Source organism: Serinus canaria, chromosome 26, assembly GCF_022539315.1.
Source record: "Serinus canaria isolate serCan28SL12 chromosome 26, serCan2020, whole genome shotgun sequence".
Lineage (NCBI taxonomy): Eukaryota > Metazoa > Chordata > Aves > Passeriformes > Fringillidae > Serinus > Serinus canaria.
This window is the reverse complement of record NC_066339.1, coordinates 818,894-842,729: the sequence shown is the minus strand read 5'-3', so window position 1 is coordinate 842,729 and position 23,836 is coordinate 818,894. Positions and strand designations below refer to the sequence as shown.

Genomic DNA, 23,836 nt, shown 5'->3' with positions numbered 1-23,836 from the left:
ACAACTGAGAAGGATCAGTCACCTCAGACTGCACTGCAAGTCTGACAGCAATCTACTGAACAAGATGCTAAAGCGTAAAGTTACCTTAAATAATTATGAGTTTGTGACCTTGGGAATCACTCCTGGAGGACTGGCTGTTTTGCTTCATCTTCCCAGGACTCACAGATTGGCTTTTAGCTGGTTTTGTGTTACCCATCCCCATCCCCATCACTGCTTCACATTACACCTTCCTAATTCAGCAACTTTGTGAGTTAGAGGAATTCACCTGAAGGCATTCAGCTGTAACCCTGTAGTCACATAACCCACTTGGGTCACTTGGCTTTAGGCACAAACAATATGTTTTCCCAGAGCTGTAAACTGGTGCTCACAGCCAGGCTGAGGAGTGAAGTGCTGTACCAACACAGAGAGCAGCCACCCAGGCTGATGCCCTTCTCCACATACTGAGGTTAAGAAAAACCAACACAAGCACATCAGGCTGGAGACTCACAAGGCAAATCCTCTGTGCAGATATGAAGCCTTTTTGTAGGAATATTTGCAGAATGAATTTTAATTTCTCTGCTGTCTGCCCCCTTCACCTCCCAGAGAACCCAGGGCACTCTGCACACAATGAGGATGTTCTTCACCACACTCAACTCATGGCAAAGCCTCAGCTCATGCTCCTTCCTGCAGCACTTTGCTGCTGTTTCATATTGCTATACATATTAAAGATCTTTCTCTGCAGCATACACAGCCCATTAGAGCAATTTGTTTATAAACAGGACTAAAGAGAGCCAATCTCTCCCAGCCTTATGTTACACAGAATTAAATGCTCTCCAATTTAACTACATGATGCAAGTGACGCATAGTGCCATCTACGTGCCCTTGGACAGGAGCCAGATGGTTTCCTTCCCATATCACACCACATCTCTTCTAGAAATAAACATTCAAGGGTAAAACCAGGGGAAAATACTCATATCCTTAATCCCCAGAAGTGACCCCGGGCCAGCAGCAATGAAGCATAGGATGAGCACCACCATACAGCACTGTCTGGATTGAAAGGATTCTAGTTTCTTATCAGCTGGCCAGAAGTTCACCTATTTTGCTTCTTTTACTGGTCAACTTTCCTTTGTATCCCAGCAAAACAGCTCAGCTCTTGCAGACATACCTTACCATATTAGGCAATGTGAGCCCTGGAAGTGAAGGACTCTGAGCCTTCCTTGGCTTCCAAATACAGTCCACAGACACAGGGCTGGCTGCATGACACTGGAAAAGGGGCAGCAATGACTGGGGACTCCCAGGGCTCCCAGTACACCCAGTCTGACTACAACAGGACATTCACAAACAACTTAAAAAAAGCTATTCCTGATCTTCTAGTTATTCATCATATCCATCTTTCACAAAAAGGAAAACTATTTGGTGACAAAAGCTGAACTGAAGCCTTTGTGGAAGGATAAAGGGGCACTAAAAGCAAAAATATGGGTGAAAAATAGGACACACCAAAATCAGGACTCCCAGGTCATAGCTCTGAATCAGCAATAACATGAAGACATTGAGTTTGTATAATGAATTTTCCAGTTAATTGGTCCTCCCTTAGAACTTGTGGAATTAAGCTTAGAAATTCAGCCCTTCTAAGAGAGAGATTTAGTTTATATTGGTATCCAGTTGCATCTGGTGATTTCATGGTAACAGTACAAGTAGGCAGAGCACTTATTTACAAACCAGAGTGAGCCTGGTTCATTCCATAAATCAAAGCGCAGGGAGACAGGAATGGAGCCTATTTAATCCACTTACTGCAACTGTAATTGACAATCAAACGTTTCAGTGCTATTCCTCCATAAAACTTAATTCCATTAGTGTGTCTGGGGTTTATACTGGGCTATACAGACTGTCCTGAAGGCAGTTCATGACAACAGACATTTTGTTTGATACTTTTACTGCTCAGAAATTGTTATTTTACGAACATAACAATCAGTGTCTTCCTCTAAATTTAAAGTTTTTCTTTGACAAACTCTCCTGTGGGTGAGGCACATCTGTAATGCTCCAGCAGAGAACAGCAAGGAGAAACAATCCTTTAAATGATTATAAACATTTTCTACTTGTTCTCTATGCTCTGGCATTTAAAATATACTTTTCTTCCAAATTTGTTCCTAATTGTTCCTGCTGTGCAATAGCAATGGCAGAAGTTTCCCAGAGAAGCTGCGGCTGCCCCATGCCTGGAAGTGTCCAAGGTCAGGTTGAATTGGGCTTGGAGCAACCCGGGGTAGTGGGTTTGTCCCTGCCCATGGCAGGGCTGGGACTGGATGGGCTTTAAGGTCCTTTCCAACCCAAACCAGTCTGTAATAGATTCTATTCTTTTAAGTCAGGGCCAAGTCAAAGCCAGCAGAGTCAGGGATAAAGAAAATTTGCTCTGAAATGGAACACTGGAACATTCTCTTTAGTCTTCATCATCATCCTCCTGCTGCATCCCAGACCAGCCCATTAATCCCTACCCACACTGTCTCTGCTGCATTTGGCCTCAGTGGCCTCACCAACACTGGAATTCCCACTGGTATTCTGCAGTCAGCGTCTTGAAGAAACAGGGAAAGTTTCCCAGCTCCAGCCTCCCCCCAGCTCAGTCTGGGTATAACATGAGCTTTTGACTCTCCCAGTCTTTATTTTCTGAGAAACAGAGACAAGATTGTCGCCAAGCTTCTCCCCCACCTTTGTTTTGAGCTCAGGTCTCCCCAGACCACACAAAACTCCTTCCTTTGCAGCTCCTTCCTACTGGAATCACAGAAAAACTTCTCCTAAAGCTGCTTCCCCAGAGGCTTTTTCCAGCTGAAGTCCTTGTACCCTTGAACATTTGTTCCACAATAAAACTTTGTCTGCTCTTCCAACTTTCCACAGTGCATCCAGGCAGTCTGTGTCCCACGGAGGGAGCTGGGGTGGGAGCAGAACACATGAAGGACACTGACACATCCCACTATGAGACCTCTTAGTTGCCTAAACCTCAGCCAAAGCGTCTGGGCTGGCTTCCCACTCTGGTGCTCATGAGCTCAGCCAAAATAATTCATCCACTTTTGAGAATTAGAACAACATGTATTTGCTCCTTTTTTTCTTCCCAAAACTGCCTTTACCTTTCCTGTGCTAGTCTCCAGCACTGCAGAGTTTGGAGGAGGGATTTCAAGCAAGTCCTTTTTTTGGCTTCCATGAAAATAATCCTGATATCAGCCAAGATATAAACATTGGAGGAAAAATGTAACCGCTCCCACAAAATCAGATTCTTTGGGGTTCTACTACTAAAATGGGACACTCCAGACTGTTCAAGTTCACAACCTGGTGACATTTGGCACCTGCCATCCTAGAACTATATTTACTGAAGAATTAATGATTATTAACTGTACTTTCTTATTGGCACTAGAACTGAAAACAGAGAGCTGGTCTATGATTCCTGCCAAAGTGATGGCCAGTTAGGACAGAAATCTCTGATTTGGATCTCAAATAAATCAGTGAAGGCTGACTAAGTGACATGATGCTGGAAGTATGCATTCAAGAAAATAAACTGGGAACTGGATAAAAACAAGAGGACTGGGAAAATGGGAAAACCAGCTCTAGCAGAGTGGGAGGACAGTCTAATCCAGGTCTAAGGTATGTTGGGTGCATAAGAAACCAGGATACTGGTGCCATGAAGCACCTGCACAAAGGGGATGATGGAACTGAAAGAAGTGCCTCTGCTTTCAGATGGAGTCCACAAGAAAATCACTGAAGTGTAAGACAAAAGGAATCCTTGCTGTTAATTTGGGGAAAACCAGCATTATTAATTGTAAGAGACTGGGTGACCTTGAATTTTTTGGGCAGCTGGGTTCTCCCAAAGTGCAGCTTGTCCATTTACATGAGCAGTGAGGACTGTGCTCAATAAAATCTTCAGCAATTTTAGAATTAGACTCCAGGAAGACTCCAAACCTGCAGCCTCAGCTACTCTTTTGTCTTAATTTAGGTAATCTGGGACAACTTCCCAGAAGAACAAGACATTCCCAGCAAGTCCCAAACATGCCTGTTGGAAACAAGGTGTCCCTATTATGATTATTACTTTTAGACATTACAAAACTCCCCTCCTTCAGTCTTACTGTGAGGCAGCAGAAATGTCAAAACAATTTTAATGACGATAAATGGCCAAATCTTTGCTGCAGGGTTCAGTGAAGAATTCAGGAAGCTCTGCACTGTGATGAGCAGAAACTCCTGTGGGAAGAGCTGGCCTGCTTGAAGCAGATGATGCTTCTGTGAGCAGGAATATCTCACATTTCAAGTGGAGTAAAGTGCAAAGTAAGCACTGGGAAAGCAAGGGCTGGCATGGAAAGATAAGCACATGCTAAACACCATCCCAGCACCACGTGAGGCTCTGGCCCCAGCAAGGCTTGCCGTGACTTTGCCGCATTCTGACTGAATATTGCAAGAATGAAAACAAAAACACAGTTTGAAGAGAGTTATTGTCAATTTTCAGCAAAGAACCAGTTAATTCCAACTAAATGATGCTTTAATCACTCTACTGCATTGCAAAGCATAGGGAAAGGCTCCCCCAGCTTCAACGTTTCCCAGCAAAAATGGAACATCCCACAAGCAGGCTGACCTCTATGCAACCTTACATTTGCTACTTCTCCCAGGTCTTCCACATTGCACTTTAATAGCTTGGAAATGTATTTAGCTTTGACATTGTCAGAGTCAGTCATGTTGTCAGGCTCAAATGTGTTTCAGACAAAGACAAACAAAACCAAAGGAAACCAAGGCAATTTGGAAAGACTCAGTAATTATTATAAAATGAAAGAAAGGGCCTCAAAGGATGAGACTATTGCAAGAACAGGGGAACACTGAACAACCTCTGATGTGCTGCTTGCAAAGACCATTTCCCACAAGAAAACAAATCCGTGAGACAGAAGAGCAGATTCCAGAAATACAAAACATCCTGTCCAAAATAGCAGTGATTCCAAGGTCCAAGGTCACACCTTCCCCAGGACACTTGGGATCCCACTGCCCCAGCACCGCAGCCCCACCACTGCATTCCCTCCATGCTCCACAACTCCTGTGCAGCTCTCCAGGAGCCAACACTGAACTCAGGCCACTCTGCAGATATACCTCATCTTTCAGAAGAGAAATCAGTAAGGAATTTGCTGCTTGGAACTACCTGCCTGTTCATACTCCTGAGCAGAGCCTGAACTCTCTTATAGACAAGAATAAAAGTCACAGAACACTCTGCCACCAGCACCAATGAATGACACATCAGTGATTCAGATACGTGGTCTCACCCGAGTTTCCTTCACCTCCTCGTTTCCACCAACTTCATCTTCATCCTAGGAGGAAAGGCAAACAATAAAATTAGGCAGCTCTGGAGACAACAAAACTTTATCCCAAGAAGATAATGTATTGTTTATAGAATCACAGAATCATTAAGGTTGGAAAAGACCTCCAAGTCCAACCTTTGACTAAACACACCATGTCAACTCCACCACAGCACAAAGTGCCACAACTATGTGTGTTTTGAACCCTTCCAGGAATGGAGACTCCACCACTGCCCTGGGCAGCCTCTGCCAGTCCCTAACACCCTTTCAGTGAAAAAATTATTTGATGCTAATGTTAGGAAAACTTCTGTCAAAAGAAATGCCTGCCCGAAAGCTTTTGGCTAATTATCAGATCAGGTTTGCTGTCCTAATGGCCATTTAGAAGATCTTGGTATTGAGGACAGAATTACTCTCTTGAGATGACTCCTGCCATTTCAATGCTTCTGAGGAGTTGGGAGGAAGTCCCTAATACACTGAGGGAAAAAAACTTGGAAAAACTGCACATCTGAAATACTGTCATAATACTGACTTCCTGTTGTAATATTGACTTCCAAAAGTATCTCCAGTTCAGTTAGAGTCCAGGTGGAAAGACTCATCATCCCAGGTAACTTGTACTTGCATAGCTTCTCTAAGCCACTGCCCTTTGTAACTGCTCCAGGATTTCACAGAACAAATGTGAACTACCATGGCATCTCTGCTGACTCTGGACTCAACTCATGAACCATAATTTCGTAATTCTTATTCTCTCCTGGAAAAGGTGATTTATTTTCCTACCTGAGGCTCTAACCAAAGTTTGGAGGGTTGGATACCTTCCCTCAGACTGAAGAAATCCTTTGAAACCAGGACTAAGAGAAATGACCCTGACACAGACAGCTCTTCTGCATTTATGCTGTGAGTGTTCCCTGGCGCTGGGAGGGGACCCAGACATGAGTTTTCTTCCTATTGTCTTTCTTTCAGGGGGCCTAAAGAGCAGACAAATCTGGGCTTGAAGAAATTTGAAAATACTTCAGGTGACTTGTGACCTTCTTCCAAAGGAATTAGACTTTGAATCTCTCCTCTCCCATGTGGGCCTTTCCCAGTCCTGCAGGGTTCCCATGATATGGCTCAGAACAGGCTGCCCAGAGCCTGCTGCTCGCTCTGACATGGGCCAAACAGGGATGTAAGACCTTTGGATAGGCCAGTCTGAAAGAGAGCTGGAGAGGGAAGAACTAAGGGGAAATCAATGGACTGGGAAGAAAATCATGAAGCTTGGAATGGGAAGAAAATTCACCCTGGAGTTTCTGTTTCTAAGGAGCTCAGACTTACATCTTGTGTGGAGAAGATGATGCCGGTGCCTCTCCGTCTCTCTTTTGGCCGTCGCCGTTCTCGGATCGACTGTTTGTTCAGGGATCTGTCATCTGAATCCTGATCTTCACACTCTGGCCAAGCAAAGAAAGACTGCTTTGGTTTCAGTGATTTACATCTCTGTCTTTGTTAAGGTTCTGGGGTTCTCTTCAAGCTGATCAAGGTCATCTTGCCTTGTGTTATATTACAAAGGAGTTATTAAACCAAATGAAATGGAATCTCCTACTACAGCTGGATACTCACACTCCTTCCCTCATCAGAGCCAGAGAAGTTACCCCAGCTGCCAGCACTCCTGAAGTCATCCTGACTTACTCCTGTTCTGAGGACAAACTGTACTAGGGGAACCTCTTTCCCCAGCTCAAATAGCTAAATGCTCCATGATCACTATCTCATTTATTTATCCAAAATGAAAAATATCCTTTTATCCCTCTGTTACAATCAATAGGAATTTGTTTAACTTCATTTAAACAAATAACACTTGTTTTGTGATGTGACAGCTTCCCTCAGAGTAACAAGTAAACGTGTTCTCTCCATCTGTGCACACTGGAAGTTCTAAACCACAAGAAAACCCTTTAGCTTTGTTCTTTACTCTCCTGGTACATACCATTTTTCTCCATCTCTGTGCCTGCTGCTCTGAAATCTGCTGGATTCACAGAGTCCAGCCCTAGATATTTATTTGTTCGAGTCAGGTAGGAGCTTGTATAGAGCAGAGGTGCTGCTGTGGAAGGAGACACAGGTGTTGTGGGTTTGTCGGGCTGTGCTGGGCCCCTCAATCGCCGATAGACGGTCTAGAAACAAAGAGCCATGACAGAAAAATAGTTCAATGAAAAGGAAGTACCAGATTTTGGATTTCAAAGAATGGAGTAATTTTTCAGAGTGCAATGTTTTCTTCACTACTGCTAGAAGTGATCACCTGCACTTGTCAGATCAGGTCCATTCCATCAGATAAGGATGGATGTTAAAGTCATTGCACAGCTACAGTGTAAAAGCACCTTCCACAGCTGGAGATCGGGGATCAATCCCTTTGCCCCTACAGCTCATGGCAGGAGACACAACTTCTCTAATAGAAAGATATGATTTAGAGTGAAAAAAACAGAGGTGGTGGCAGGGGCAGAAAACTGCTTTCCCATTACATATTGAACATCTGTGAAACACAAAGCCTCTGCCCAGACTGCACAGCAGGATGGATACAGGCCACATTTCTATCATTAGCCTTCTCATTACACTTTCTGGGATTTACACCATTTTATTTTCTGGCAAGAGACAGAAAGGTGAAATTCCCAGAGGAGAGCAAAGGCAGAGCTAAGCGCCACCACCTCCACGTGCACCTCCCTCATGCTGAACTGCTGCTCCTCAGCCAGCAGTGCCTCTTTCCAGCTAGTGTGCCCCCCTCAGAATAAAAAGATAACCACCAATGAATATCTCTTGATGTCAGCTCTCCTAAACGGTTTTGGCAGCTCTCAGGAAAGGGGTGCTGAGGCAGAAGGATCACCTCGTCGTCCGTGCTCCGTGCCCAGCGTGCAGGTCTGTCACTGCTGTCCTCGGCTCTGTCACCCTGTGGCTCCTGCGCCTGGCGCTCCGCCCGCGACCGGCTGAACGTGCGCTCGGCCTCCTGCAGGTCCGTCAGGGTCACTCCCTGCAGGGAAACATCAGCCTTCCATTCATGCACAGAATCACAGAACCCCACACTGGTTTGGCTTGGAAGGAACCTCGAAGCTCATCTCATCTCGCCCCCCCAAAGGGCAGGGACACCTTCCACTAGCCCAGGTTGCTCCAAGTCCCATTCAGTCTGCCCTTCGACACTTCCAGGGATGGGACAGCCACAGCTGCTCTGGGCACCCTGTGCCAGGGCCTCATCACCCTCACGCCAAGAATTCCTTCCCAATATCCCATCTAACCCTGCCCTCTGGCAATGGGAAGCTACTGCCCCTTGTCCTGTCCCTTCAGGTCCTTGCTCAAAGTCCTTCTCCATCTCTCTTGGAGCCCCTTTAGGCACTGGAAGGGGCTCTACAGTCTCCTTGGAAAATTCTCCAGCCTGAAATTACATTTTCAGTCTTCCAGGTCAGTTTAAAATGCCACAGACTCACATCTGGTCAGGCTCACGTTTCATCCCCATGGTAAGAGAAAGGGAAGAATTCTGTTGCCTTTACTGTGTTTCTCAGCCTACTGACATAATCACTGACTCAAAGCAACCCAAATATATGTGATCACACTACAAACTAGGAGGCAGGTACATTGCAGAAAGCAAAGCTTGGAAATCTAAGTCATGTATGTCTGTGGGAGGGTTTTGTAATAACTGCTTGAAGGAAATTTTGCCAGAACCTCTCCAAAACAGTGTGAGTGCAGACAAGTCCCTTGTCCTAAGAAATAACATAACCAAAAAGAAAATCCTGCCTCTTTACAGATTCATGGAATGGTTTGGATTAAAAGGGAACTTAAAGCTCATCTCATTCCACCCCTGCCATGGGCAGGGACTCCCCCCACTATCCCAGGTTGCTCCAAGCCCTGTCCAGCCTGGCCTTGGACACTTCCAGGGATGAGGCAGTCACAGCTTTTCTGGGTAACCAATTAAGCAGCTCTCTTCATCCTCCACATGAATGTGAACATTTCCATTCTGTACCTGGGTAGACCTGCGAGTCTGCCGGGCCTGTCTGGATCGTGCCTTTCTCAGCGATTCTGCTTCCTCATCCCGCACTGGAGTCAGATATGACCTGGAAAGAAAGAAGGTGCAGAAGAGGTTAAAGTAAAAGCAGATGATCTGCCTTCCTGTCTCTGTAGACTCCTGAGCTATTATTCTCTTTCTCATGGACAAAAACTAATTTTAGCTCCATCTGCTATTGCTGTTTCTTTGGGATAACTTCCCCACGAGCACACAATGCACACGTGTTAACAGCACCTTCTCCCCAGAGCCTCTCAATAAACCCTTTAGTGTTGGACATGCTCTGTTTAAAAGGTGCACCTATCCTCGACATTAATTGCTCCATTCCAAATCATTGCATCATTAGGAAAAGAACCCCGCTCCTCATAAAGGCCCTCTCATTCAGACAAAAATCTCAGAACAGAAATCCTGTGCTGGTGCATTCCTCAGACCCTCCTTCCTGTCATTACAGTCACGATCATATTCCTGCAATCTGCTGCCTTCATCAATATGAAACCCATCACGCCAGGAGCCACTGAACTGCAGGCATCACACACACACGCCTTGGAACAAGCCATGGAAATAAAGAAATGACCTTCACACTCTGTGTAAATCAAGATCCTTAACACTGAAAAACCCACAGTTAAACACAGACTTGTGCACAACTAGATTTCATCAAAGCTGGGAGAATTTGAAAGAATTATTCACATGAGAATACATAAACTGCAGCCTCTGCCCTGGCATTCACTGGGAGGAACTGGTGAGGAATTGAGCAGTGCTCTGAGTCAAGAAGTGCACAGCAGTAAATGATTTCCATTCTGGAAGAGAGGCTTCAGTCTTATGAACAGTTAATTAAACTTTACTCTTCAGCCTGGTTAATATGGAATGATTATTCACACTGTATCACTGTACAGGGATGAGGGTGCTGGAATGTTCTTTGCAGGTCTATCACTGCCAGGTTAACGCTGCACCAGAGGTCTGCATGTGTTTAAAGGGCAGTGAGCTAAGTGAGGGATGAAGGTGAATACACTTACTTTGTCCTTGGACTCTTTTCCTGGTTTTAGTCCAACACCTTCATGGGAAAGGTAATGTGCTGAAGAGGATTTCTGATCCAGTATGTTAAGACATTTATTAGAAAGTTCACTAAACTGCTGCACTGTGACAAAACCACAGAGAATCTGGAAATTTGGATCATTCTACAATAATCTGCCATGGTGGGTTTTATCCACCCTCAGGACCTGTGTTCAGTGCTGGTTCAGCAGTGCAGCAAAACAGCCTGGCTTCCAGAGAGAAATCCCCTTTACAGGGTTTCTTGGCTTGTGGGAGGTACAGACAGTCACCTCCCAGCTCCTCAGGTGTTGTGGGGCTCATATAAGAGCCGTCTCACCTGAAACTGGCGCAAGGATTGACCTGATATATAATGCACTGAACAACCCTGATCTCCAGAGGCCAAGGAAAGTGCAAAGGATTGAGTCTGTGCCAGGGATGCTGCACTGGAGACTCCTGGAGGGGCAGGCACTGATCTCTGCTCTCTGTGACCAGGCACAGGACCCAAAGGAATGACATGAAGCTGTGTCAGAGGAGGGTCAGGCTGGATATTGTGAAAAAGGTTTCTTTCCCAGAGGGTGCTGGGCACTGCCCAAGCTCCCCAGGGAATGTGCACAGCCCCGAGGTTGCCAGAGCTCCTGAAGTGTTTGGACAGCACTGTCAGGGACAGAGTGAGATTGCTGGGGTGTCTGTGTACGGCCAGGGGTTGGACTCAATGATCCCTGAGATCCTGTCCCACTCAGGAAATTCCATGATTCTTTGAACTGTGCCCAGGGAGCTGCCTGCAATGGAGATGAGAGGGCTTGCAGAGCTGCACTAGCAGGGTGTGATTTATCACCTTCACAAGGAGCCTCCAGCACAAGCCATGTGCATGCACTGCAGAGGAGCTCATTTCTTCTCATTGATTGTCCAGACAGACACATGAGCTGTGATGGATATGCCAACACGGGAAGCGCCTACACTCCAGAGGGATGACTGTCTCTCAAGGATTTGCTGTTTCATGAACAAAAAAAGCTGCTGTTTGATGAGTGAAAGCTGTGCAACTCCTAATTTTGCAGAGCAGGAACTCTCCTGTTCTCTCTGCTGCAGTGTGTGCACTGTCCAGGTAATGGCACATTAAGGAAACAATAAGCATTTTCTGCAGCTTTTGACACAAGCAGAATCACTGCTGTTTGCCCAGCAGTCAGAAGCAATAAGCCACCTACAGGAAGAAGGCATTTGCAAAATATACTGCAAATTAAGTTCAGAGCAGTAGTAAAATCATATAAATTCCTGAAATTTTTAAACCAAGTAAATTTGTAGCTCAGTACAACAGGCACTTTGCTGCAATGGCTTTGAATCAGTAGAATTTACTCTGCAATGAGGACACAGGTATGTAGGAGCTACAGGTACAGAGAGGACAAAAGAGGTTTGCAAATGAAATTCAGGAATGGTTTGGCAAATCTGTGGGGACCAGGTCAGCCCCAGGCGTGGGGAGGGGCTCTGCAGAAGGGGCAGCCCAGGCACTTGCAGGAAGCTGCTGCTTTCCTTGGAGCAGTTCAGCCACAGCTTTGCTTTGGGTAGGGCAAGAGAAAAACCATTTTGGGTCTTTTACCCATCATCCTCCCAGGCTTTTTCCCCTCTGCTCCCCCAGAATTTATATAAAAATACAGACATCTTACAGCATCATTAGCCATTCTAGGAAACCAACCTGCAAGAGCAACTTGATTTTCTGTTGAGCACATCCTGCAGGTCAGCATGGCTCAGCCTGGCATAGCCGCAGTCATTCGCCAACTTTTGGGTTCTTTCCATTTACAGAATTCATCACTTCCTGGAGCTCACCCAAAGCCATTTACAGCATGAGACAACCAAATTTTCTGAGGCAAGTCAGCAGAGCCACTGCACAGTGACAGAGCTGGTTTCTGCAAGGGAGCAGCCACAGCCTGCTCCAGGTGCTGAAGGAGGGGCTCTGATGTCAGTACCTGTAACTGCTCACTGCAGCCTGGCAGTGCAGGCCAAGTGTGTCCTGCTTGGGACCCTGCGTGCTTTGCTTTTTAATTTTGGGGGAAGGCAGAGAAAAGACAGATCTTACAATGTGTCACTTCACTTACAAACTGAATTTTGAAAGACCTGAGTGTGCTAAATGGGCTGGAAGAGAGAGAGAGAACAAATGGACACGAAGGAGATGGAGAGTTGGGCGCAGCTCAGGGCTGGGCTAGGCTGGATGGCACAGGCAGTGCAGCACACTGCTCTCCAAAGCAGGAACACTGCAGAGCACAGCAGGCTGCAGGGCACAAGCACCAAATGGGGTATGAGGCAGCATCTGAACAAGCCAAAGAGTTTTTAATTATGTTTTAAAGGAACATGCTGCTGCCTGAAGTGCAGAGCCTGTGTCACCCTCTTATTTCAAGCAAATATCTCAGGGTCCAAGCCGATCTTCAAAGGAAAGGCCCTTTGTGTTGTGTTTCCTTGCAATAAGCTTTCTCTGAGAAATACTTGCAATAAGAGCAGCCATCACACCAAGCCCAAGGCATGTATAAAGCAGAACAGATTTTTACCAGAGTTTTGGCTGTAAGTTCAAGGAGAAGAATAGAAATTGTTCAAGATGTGTATGTGAGAGTCAGCAAAACCACTGCAGAGTTTTACAACTCTCACAGAGAAGAGTGTGTCCTGCTGCCCTGAGAGAGCTACAGGCTTCTGGTTTGTATATTACCTAGGAAAAAAAACTGGTAACTGACTGATGAACCTGGCTCCCACTTAATCCTGCCTATTTTCAATAAAAGACCTATTTTCATCTGTCAATTCTTTCACCAAGAACAGTGTAAAACTCAAATGGATCCCAACTACTCATCACCATATCAAGGCAAAAGGAGCTGCAAGACAATACTAATAGAAGGGGAGATTCAGCCCAGGAAATAGGAAGGCTGGGTATTCAGGCTGGTAAACCAGGAATACTGGAGCAATCTGTGTGTTAGAGAATGCTGGCCAGAGGGAAAGAAAATACTCACCTTGGGTGAGGTGAAACCCCTCCCAAGTCAAGGATGAACGATGCAGAAAAGAGAGGTACAATGCCCTGTTGGTTGGTGCATGGGTAACAAGAACAGAAGATTAATTTCTCCAAGAAACATACAGTCTTCTGATAATCCTTTTATGACACTGGTCTCCATCCTGCCATCCTGAACTCCTTCAGGCACTCAGAGCTTTAAGTGTTTCTGGCAAACACCATTCACCATCATAGAGTCCTTTGGCAGAACATCACCAAGACCCAGAGGGAACAGCAAAAATGTGCAAAACTTGGAGTTTTACATCACCTACGTGTGGCAGAGCAGCTGTGGCTGCCCCATCCCTGGAAGTGTTCAAGGCCAGGCTGGACAGGGCTTGAAGCCACCTGGTCTAGTGGAAGGTGCCCCTGCCCATGGCAGGGGATGGAATAAGATGAGCTGTAAGTTCCCTTCCAACCCAAACCTTTCTGGCATTCTATGAACACCTGGCAACAAATTTGGAAGCTAAACATCCACCAAGTTCTACAGCTGCTCTCTTCTCAGAATTTCTTCAAGGAATTTAGTTCTGCTGTCAGGACTGAAAACTGAGATACACCCTCAACAGGAGCTGCATTGGGCCATGACAGGTTCCCTCCATCCCTGTCAGGTCCTTCTCCAGTATATCCAGGTCCTGCAGCCAGCACAGTAAGAACATGAACTGCACACAGTAACTGGTTCATCACCACAGTTTTCCCCAGTCTCTGGAAATGAGACTCTGCTGGTCATGAACTGGAGCTGGGCTTGATGGGGCTGTTCTGGAGGCAAGCTCTTCATAGGCGCTCTCCAAATCCTCTCACCTCTTTCTAGCTTAGAAGAGACTCTGAACTAGACTCACTAGACTAGAACCAACAGTGACAGTGTTCCTGGAAGCCAGGACAGACTTTTGGCTCTTCCAAATCCAAGTAACACAGGTCGGGGGAGCCAGGCACAGGTTTGGTTCCCTGTCCACAAGGAGGTGTGTTCACCACATGGAAAGCTATGTGGCTACTCAGACTTAAAACGTTTGAAATTTCTCTTCTTAAAAAGAGTACAGTATCCCTATTCCAAACACTGTAGTGATTTAACAAGTCTTTGTCCCACATACATCTATTTCTCAGGCATACACACATATAACTATGTTTATATATACATGTATGTATATTAAAAGCTCACATGCACTGTGAAAAAAGGAAGATAAAAAAAAAAGTCAGCAAAAGTCTCAAGTACAGATACTGTTCTCCTGGAAACTGGAAAAGTACAGCATCCCAGCAATGCATTCCTCCAAACTGGAGAGCTGCCATTAGTAAATAACTATCCATAAGCTGGAGGAGGGAGGAGAAGCAAGTATGAGTTCTGCAGGCAACAATGCTGACAGCAGTTCCTAAAATACAATTCCTTAAGTTAGAAAATGAACTATATCCCCAGCAGAAAGTCAGTCATTGGCAGCTACATGGAAACAGTCAGAAAAAGAAACTTTCCTGCTCTCTTATCCAAGCAACAGGTTTTGGTTCTTCCCTGAATTTATCCCTGGCTGACACATTCGGCCCATCAGCCCACTGCAACTGGAAATAGTCATTAGAGAAACTGCCAGAAGCTGGATGTGCTCTGAGAGACCCTTCAGGCAGGAGAGAAGGACAACACATCAGACTGTAAGTGCTGGAGCTCAGAATGAGGTGGGAGACAGCCTGACAATGCTGAGTTATTTAATAAGCTGAAGACAGAAGGATAACAAGATCATAGTCCTAAAGCCTTTCAGAGCTGGCTTGAAAAGGCTTGGCTAAGAATTCCACATTTTCAGGCTTTTGCTGCTGGGAGCTGTTTTTCAATCTGGACAATGAATTCTCAGCTCCTGCAAGTTTCAGTATCTGAAACTTTGGTTACTGGTTGATTAGCAGGTTCACTAGCAGCAGATGAATTTCTTTATTTCTCACAGCTCTGCTTCGCTCAACATGTTCAGGTGCTGATCCAAGAGATTGTGATCTGTGCCACTTGTTAATCAGAACAACCAGCTGCCTTTATACCTGCAGAACTCCTCTTTCCATGGGACATTTACAAGGGGGTGAGGTTAAATGTATGACAGCTGAGGCTACAAGAACATTTCCCAACAGGGAGTTCTGAACAATTTTGGTGCTTTCCCATGCCCCATCCCTGGTAGTGTTCAATGCCAGGCTGGATGGGGCTTGAAGCCACCTGGTCTAGTGGAAGGCATCCTTATGACGAGATGAGCTGTAAGATCCTGACCAACTTCCCAACCCAAACCAAAGCATTCCATGGCTCCATGTTCAGTTCTGTCTGTGCCCCTCAGAGAGCAGAGCTGCTCCTTCTGTGCTGTGTCCCCACGGCAGCTCCTTGTGCTTCCCTGGCAGCCTGGATGGCTCCAACACGAGGTGAGGAGTGCTCAGGTTGCAGATCCAGCTGGGAACACAGCCCTGCAATCCCTCTGCCAGAGGAATAAAATACAGCATTGGTTCTCCTGAAAGCTCACCAAGTTTGGGCTGGGGGGAGTCAGCACATACATGAGAAGCTTTTAATGATCTATGTAATCCCTTCACATTAATTAATGTCACTCAGCATTATGGTGAAGAGTGAAAAGGCAACAAACATTCTCAGTGATCACATTCCCTAAACTGGCTGCAGTAACTGTTGCTGTGAACTCAGACCTTTAAACTTCTGCCAGAAGAGAAGAACACTTACTTTTCTAAAAACCAAAAACAATCCAGGAACTCCTTCTGTAAGAGGAAAGCAAAGAGTGCTGCAATCCCAGAGCAGAGACAGCCAACACCACCTGAAGTGGCAGCATGACCCTGTCACTGAATGTGTCAGCTGTGACCATCACAAGCACAAAGCTTACCAGGATGGAATATTTTCGAATTGTTTGTGTGCAGCACAGGACTTCAGGTGTCAATACACAACACTGAGTAAGTTATCACTGTGATAGGGAATAAGGTGCACTGTTTCAGGAGCTGCATCCTTGCATTAAAAATCTGCTGCAGGAACTGGAACAGGATGGAACTTCCTGCCACTGATAGAGGAAACCATTGTCCTGCCTCTGCCAGCATCCCTCTCATTTGCAACCGAACCAACACAATTTGACATTTTTCACAACTTTAAGCAGACCTGTTAGGGCTTTCCCAAAAGCTAGCTTGCAGTCTGAAACAGGAAATTTTCCAGGGCAGAAAATCCCTGGGGAAACAAAAAAAAAAAAATTTACTTGGCAAAACTCTGAGTGTTTGGTAAATTGTCTCCTGCAACTAAAAAATAAAGTAAAATCAAAACCTGATGGTGGTCAAATTCAGCTGCTGAACCAAGTAAGCCCGAGGAGCAGTGTTTGCCTGCCAGTGCTTCCCAGCAGCCTCTCACTGCCACCTTGTGGGAGCAGGAGATGTTTGAGCAGCTCCAAGGAACGGGATCACAGATCAGCCCCAGATGAATTATGCAAAATATCACTCAATATTAATAATGTATCAAAGATTTCCATTTCCTACTGAGCTCACATTGCAATTTCTTAGCCAGTGGCTTTGGTTCAATTTCCAGTGTCCACTGTTATCAGGTACAAAAGATAAAGTCTGCCCAAACACTTTTCAATAGAAATGCCAGGGAAGTTACTTGGCTTCTTTGGCTCCTCCAGCTGTCACATCCCCAGGTCAATACCGTGGAGCACAGAATTTAAATCAGATTAGCTGATTTAGTGCTGAATTAGCTCTCAGCTGTAGTGACACACAGGATCTCTACAAATATTTCAGGTACATCCTTGGCTTTAAGAGCCATTTTGGGCACAGAGAAGTAGCTGAATTTGTCAAAGTTAGTAAAGGCCAGCCCCTGAACATCCAGGCAGTGGCACTGGGATGGCACTGGAGCCAGAAGGTGCCATTATTGCAGTTAAACTCAGGGTGAAGCACGTGCAGCAGGGCAGTGGTTCCCATTAGTAAGCCAAGAGGAATTGCACACACACTGGGCATGGACAGGGCTGGGGAAAAGGCAGTTTTACCTGCTGCTTGCTCCACGTTGCCAAGCTGCAGTTCTTTTACAATGCTTAGCTCAAGTGGTCCCTGCTTCCTTTCCTTGACCATTCCTGAAGGATCCTGCATGGATTCCTGCTTTTGTTAGCAGGCCAGCCTACAGCCTGGGCTCCTCCACCCAAAGCAAATGCCAAAATATCCATCACCCTTCCCCTGAGACCCGGGTGGATAAAGCTCTGCTGGCTGAGCATGCAGCACACACCTGCTCACCACCCCTACAGGAAACAGCACTGACTCCAGCCCACATCTTGACCTTACTCAAAATAAAAATGCAGCCTGAATTCTGATCCAGCAGGAGCAATCTCGCCTCTTCCCAACATGGACAATCCTAGGCCAGCAGAATTCCTGACCTCCCACGTCATCTGCTCCAGCAGCCTTTGAAAAAGGGACAACTTTATCTGAAAGTGATTTAAGTGCAGAGGCAGAGGCAGTGGCAGGGAAATGCTGTCACAGCAGGTGCCAGATGATCGTTCAGCTCTTCACAGGAGAGAGAAACCTCTTAACTTCTTGTTGTCCACTGTGTAGTGTGGACAGGAATCCCTCCCTTTGCCTTGCAGCAGCTCCTTGCATGAGCATCCCACTGCTCTGCTTCCCCGGGGACCCTTCCCAGGAGCTACAGACCACTCAGCTTTACATCAGTCAGTGATAAGGATTACAGAGCCAAATGCTATTAAAAATATGGCAGCAGTGAACTATTGCTCACAGCCCTTTCTGCCAGCTCCTCTCAGTGAAATTTAAATACTCCTAAAGTGAAATTTAAATACTCCTAGAATGCAAATCTCATAGTTTAACTTTCACAGAGATCAGGGTCCTTTATTCCATTTGTCAGATCATAAGGGTTAAGGGACATATCAGGTGACACATCCATGCTCTTCCTAGAGGAGACACACTCAGAACGCCCACAGGACAAGAACCACAAGGTAAAATGACTTGCAAAAAAATGTTCATCTAACAGTACTGGTGGAGGAGGATTCAGTTATTAATATATTAATAATATATGCTACTATAATTAGCAGCTGGATCCTTAGAATGAAAAATAAATTCCTCTTGGGAATGAAGCGGGAAACAGAAGTGTTTGTCAAACACAGTTACCTGGAATGTCAGTGAATTTCCTTCAGCTGAAAAGTATTTCTAGGGGAGACTTTAGAGGGCAAGAAAGCATGGTCTGAGAAGAGCTATCAGCCCTAAAGCTGCCCAGAAAACAAGTCCACCTCACTCCTACTCTGGATTCATCATGGAATCATGGAATGGTTTGGTTTGGAAGGGACCTTAAAGCTTATCTAGTTCTACCCCCTGTCATGGGCAGGGGCAGCTTCCACCAGGTTGTTCCAAGCCCTGTCCAGTCTGGCCTTGGACACTTTCAGGGATTGGGCAGTTATGTGAGAAACTGGACAGAATAAATTAAAAAGTAAGGAGAGAGATGAGTTTCCTGTCTCTAAGAGCATGTCTGATGGCAAGTGCTGGAACCACTCTGCTGGAACCTTCCTCAGGAACAGGAAGAACACACACAACAGCAGAATTCAGTTGTATAAACACAGTGGGGGGGGGGGGTGGGGTAAAAAAAAATCCCAAATATTGGCAAACAAGGAGAGATTTCAAATTCAAGAGTCCTTTCAAACTGGCCACGTAACTGAGAGCACAGACTTGCCTTTCAGGAGTTCTCAGGCAAAGCATCTCACCCCACGGGCCAGCTGTGGGCTGCACTGTCACATTTCCAGCTGTTCTGGGAAGTAAAAGTTCCATAAGAAGAGTATGAAAAGCTTCAGCCAGATCTCCCAGACTTTCTTTCCAGCACAGATATCTCATGGCTCAAGTGACATTCCAGTCATTTGAGTGGAATTCCAGCATGGCAGGATCTCCTGTAGCCCCTTTCTAAGCCCAGGGGACAGAGCTCTGAGCAGCCCAGACCTGTGACACCAGGAATACTCTGGTGGGGACTGCAGTGCCAGGACTGCCAGGAGAAGCTGTGACCAGAGCCCTGCATTGCACCTGCACAGACAGGATGCAGAGAACTTGGGTAAGAAGCTTTTGGTGGCACTAGAGGTCGCTGTCACCCTGGATGAAGGTGGGTAATCCAGAACTGAGCTCCAACCAACAGGAACCCCCATTCCCCACCATCTACGGGCACCCAGCAGAAATGAGGAAGCTGATAGTTCTGCCCTAGGAAGAACCAGGTCTGTGTGAGGTACTGTAGGCACAACATCCACACAGCTGAAATCCACCCTCAGCAGAGCCAGGGCTGTTTGAGTTCAGTGGACAAACACACTGACAAGGGGAGCCAATTTGCTTTTGGCAGGAGATCATCCAAATGGCCAGACTACACTGATCATCAGCAGCTCCAAAATTACCAAAAAAAAATCAAAAGAAACTGCCTGGCACAAGCACTGGCTGTGGGAGATGGCACATTTCCAGCTCACAGCATTAGCACACTGCAGTGCTGCAGAGGAGCACCAGGAGGCTGGGATGTGCAGCAGGACACACAGAAGGCTGGGATGTGCAGCAGGACACACAGAACACACGTGGCAGCAGCCGGGCCCCAGCCCTGACCAGGCACAGTCCAGCTGGCACCACGAGGCATCGTACACCCCAAAGAGATCTCTGCTCCAGTGCCCCTCTGCTGTTTGTTCTTTCCTCCCCCTGTAATTTACACTATTTTCCAGCACTTACTGGAGCCTGACCCATTCAGGAGCAGGTGAATCACCACAGGTCAAACTGTGGTGGGGCAGGGTAAGGCTAATTGGCCACCACAGGTTGCAAACCAGCACCCCAGAGCACTATGCCAGTCGTTCATTCCCAGCTCTGAGCAGCCTCTTCTGCTTTAACCTTTTGGCTTCACACAGATAATTATAAGGCCACAAGTTGGGAGACATTCCTGTGATCTAAAATTAGATGATCAGGCTGTTTATGTTTTTGTTGCTAAGAGCAAGCTGGTGCTTTGGAAACACCGAAGGAGCCCAAGCACTCCTGCAACAGCTGCCTCTGGGAACTGAAATCCATACAGCACTGCCCTGACAACTGTTTGCCATTTGCCTTTTTATTTTACTAGAATTAGTCTCCTTCCCTAATAAGCTTTTCCTGCTTAGGTGACTTCTCCTGTCTCCCTGGGTCCATGTGTCCTAGTTCCAACATGCAGGTAGCTCCCAGTGACTTTATCCCACTGGGAGAACATACATTCATCAGTAAGGTTTCCTCTTCCATGATCACAATGTATAATTTCTGGGCTTTTTTCCTCTCAGTAGTTTCAAAGCATCAATTAAAGGAGGGAGGAATTTTCTGGTGTTTTCTCTTTACATTACCATAATTCACAGGAGATGGTTCTCTAATAAAAATGCACGAGACAAAAAGATCTTCTGTATTATTTATAGAAACAGATTTGGCAGTAAATGCCAATGCAGTAATATTAATGGATGCTTTTTTGGATATCTACAAATAACTATCCCAGTCCAGTTCTTCATCTGCAGACAGTTCCAGAAGACTGGGGGGGGGGGGGGGGCAGGCTATGAGCAGCCCACTTCTGCAGGGAAAAACCTGCTTCTGCAACTTGATTCTGGGCTTGCTAAAATGGAGAGACCATGGTGAAAGGTCTTTAGTGAGAACTGAGAGTACAATATCCACTCTGTCCTCTTGCACAACCTCGCTGGGCACTGGCAGTATCTTTTGGCAGCTCATCTCGATTCAATTCCAAATGACCCAAGCCAAGGGACCTCCAGCTATGCAACAGGAGCACACAGAGGCACTTCCAGGGCTAACCCAAGTGTTTTCACACCTAAGACACCTTGCAATGGCTAGTGCAAACTGTCCCCGTACACAAAGCTGATGAATGTGGCTCCTCCTGAATGTTTTAATACCTTCCAAGTGCTCCCTGTGCAAGCTCTGGGAAAAAAAAAATCCCAAGCAGCATTACAAGTTTGAATATTTTTCAACAGCACGGCCCACCTTGCTTGGATGTGCTGCAGGTGAAGCTGAGCAGCAGCTCAGCCCCACCACCTTTAGCCCTGTAGGCTGATAATCCCCATTATTGCTTTTGCCATCCTTCAGCCTCAGGCCATTTAAGATGTGTCAGAGCACTATCTGCAGGAAGGGTTGTATTTCAATAAATCACTATGACAGTTTCGAAGAATCCAAGCACTGGGTACTCTGCATGAACTCACTGCTGGTTAGAAACACCCAGTTCATCACCGCATTTTATTTATTACTATTTGTTTTCACTGATGCCATTAGAAGAGACATGTTTTGGAAAAGTTAACCTGTTTGCAGGAAGAATGTAGGGATCATTTCATACTCTGCAATTAATGCATAGGGTAGAGCTCCTTTGAAAAGAGCTCTGTCTCCCCAGGTTTGTATTTCCCCAGTCTTAAAATAGCACCACGTGATAAGAAAGAGATACCACCAGCCGGAGTCAGTCATTCCCACTGCCGCTACTGCTGGAACAGCCTCAGCTGCACATGGCAGTCTCCTACCTCTGGCCTTTCCAGTCAATCAAAGCCATACCTGCTGCTGGAGTCCATCTTCTACTGTGTCACACACCTACACACCCCAGGAATGTGTGTTTTCTCCCACTAACTGTAAAGGGAATCTGGGGGACCTGTGCAGCACAGACATCTCCATCAGGGCATAAGTAAACACAGCAGAGCTGAATCAGAGGGACAGATTTTATCTGAATGTATCTCAGTGCAACAGTCTTTTTAGGGTGGGATTCATTTGACAGAACCCACTGCGAGTGGATACACTGCTGTGTGTCTGTGCAAACACACTGGGATGGGCTGAGATTAGGAGCTGAGATTAGTACTGAAGAAAAAGACTGAGATGCTGAAGAGACAAGTAGAAAATTATGAAACTAAATTTAACCTACAAGCCAGTGATGATTCAGTTCAAAACCTTCAGACAGAGTAGGGACAGCAGCCTGGAAACTTCATGGAACACCTAAAAACCAGTTCTTACACCCCCACCATCACCACCATGTGAGAGCTGCCCACGTAGAGGGCCACCAGAGCCCTGTCCTCACTGACCTTCTGCGCTCCCTGGCCTCCTCAGCCGAGAGGTCCTTCCCCGGGGCGGAGGCAGCCCCGGCATTCCCAGTGCCGTTGGCAGCGCTGAGCACAGCATGGTTTGTGATTACACCTAGAGGGGTGCTGGCACAGCTGCCCTCTGTGTTTTTCTCTACAGCAGAATCACTTTGTTGCCTGAAAGGGGCTCTGAAATAGAGAAGACATATGGAAAGCAAAGCAAGTGAACTCCAGGGCTGACCAAGTCCAACTTCCTCGACAGAACATGGACAGTTCATCCTCCTTGCTTTACACTCATGTGTTTGTAGAGAACAGCCACGGTAAAATGAATTTTACAAAACTTGGAGAAGAATGAGCAGGAGGAATCGCCTTCACATCCCTGTTAGTAGCAAAAATGATCAGAAAAATGTACCTGGTGAAAAAGCAGAAGAAAGGAACTCCAAGAGCCTGTACACTGAGCACCCAAGGGCAGCCTGAGCTCGTGCTGTGTCACAGGGACAGAGGGCACAAGGGACACACTGCGGACTGTCACCTGCCTGCCAGGCACACCCACCTCTGGGACTGTCCAACACCACCATCCTGGGATTGCTTATCATTCTGGAACTGCTTATCATCACCTCCCATGTGGAAGCACACCTCCAATCCCTAATCCACTGCAGAACTTCCAACCCAAACGCTGACTTTTGGAGCGCTGTCTCTGGGAGCCATTACCTGGTGCTGTGGCAGGCTGGAGCAGGAGTGTTCACACCGAGAGAGGTGGGGCAGCAAGAGACAGGTTGCCACGGGGTGCCCGGGGAGGTAGATGAGCCAATGGCAGTGGGTGAGGTAGCTAGAGATGGACTGCGACTGGCTGAAATGTAGGGACTGCTCAGGTCACTACTTCTACCAAAGGAAGCACTGTAAAACATCACAAAATCACGTCCTTCAGAGCACAGTAAATACTCAACAGCACATCCCACAGCTGGGCTGGCAGCTGGGAAGGGAGCAGGTACCACAGGGCAGCAAAACGTGTGCAAGGAGATCAGAGAGCAAAGGAACTGTTGCCAGTTGCCCACATATGCCAGTGCCAGCAGAGCCCTGCTTAGCTAAGCCCAGCTCAGTTCCAGCAAGAGAATAATGGCATGGGGGTGAGCTGGGGAGGATCAGGGAAGGAAAAAACCCTGCTGTGGTGAAAGCAGGGCATATGGAGCACCCTGTGCCCTGGGGAAAGGCAGGTGCAAGGATGAGGCTGCTTAAAGCAGGACAGGAGAGAGTGACAAAAGCTGGTCTGGCTGCATGACCTATGAGGATGTTCAGGACTTCCAGTTTTAAGAACTTATTTTCAGTGGCTTAAAGTTTTGGCAAAGATGATCAGTTCAGACTTTAAATCTCTTTAAGACATGTTTTGCACAAACTGTATTTCTGGAAAATAGCTAGCACAGCTGTCCAAAAATATTCAAGAATGAGCAAGGGAAATAATATTTTGCCAGTTTAAAGCAAGCCCTGAAAACCA

The 23,836-nt window shown here is 46.3% G+C and overlaps 1 protein-coding gene across 11 annotated transcripts in view; it reads right to left on the bottom strand.

Annotated features, from left to right (window-relative positions):
- Nucleotides 1-23,836, bottom strand: part of PPP1R12B (protein phosphatase 1 regulatory subunit 12B) — a 134,224-nt gene that overhangs the window by 44,569 nt on the left and 65,819 nt on the right. For 8 of the 11 annotated variants that reach the window (XM_030231073.2, XM_030231071.2, XM_030231075.2 and 5 more), the window contains 7 exons: nucleotides 23,056-23,241; nucleotides 22,348-22,533; nucleotides 9,256-9,346; nucleotides 8,128-8,271; nucleotides 7,240-7,423; nucleotides 6,597-6,709; nucleotides 5,259-5,303 (listed from right to left, as the gene is read on the bottom strand). In XM_030231073.2, coding sequence (XP_030086933.1) covers nucleotides 5,259-5,303; nucleotides 6,597-6,709; nucleotides 7,240-7,423; nucleotides 8,128-8,271; nucleotides 9,256-9,346; nucleotides 22,348-22,533; nucleotides 23,056-23,241 — 949 coding nt within the window. The remainder of the gene's footprint in view (nucleotides 1-5,258; nucleotides 5,304-6,596; nucleotides 6,710-7,239; nucleotides 7,424-8,127; nucleotides 8,272-9,255; nucleotides 9,347-22,347; nucleotides 22,534-23,055; nucleotides 23,242-23,836) is intronic. The other 3 variants (XM_030231081.2, XM_030231082.2, XM_030231080.2) reach the window with 2 other exon arrangements.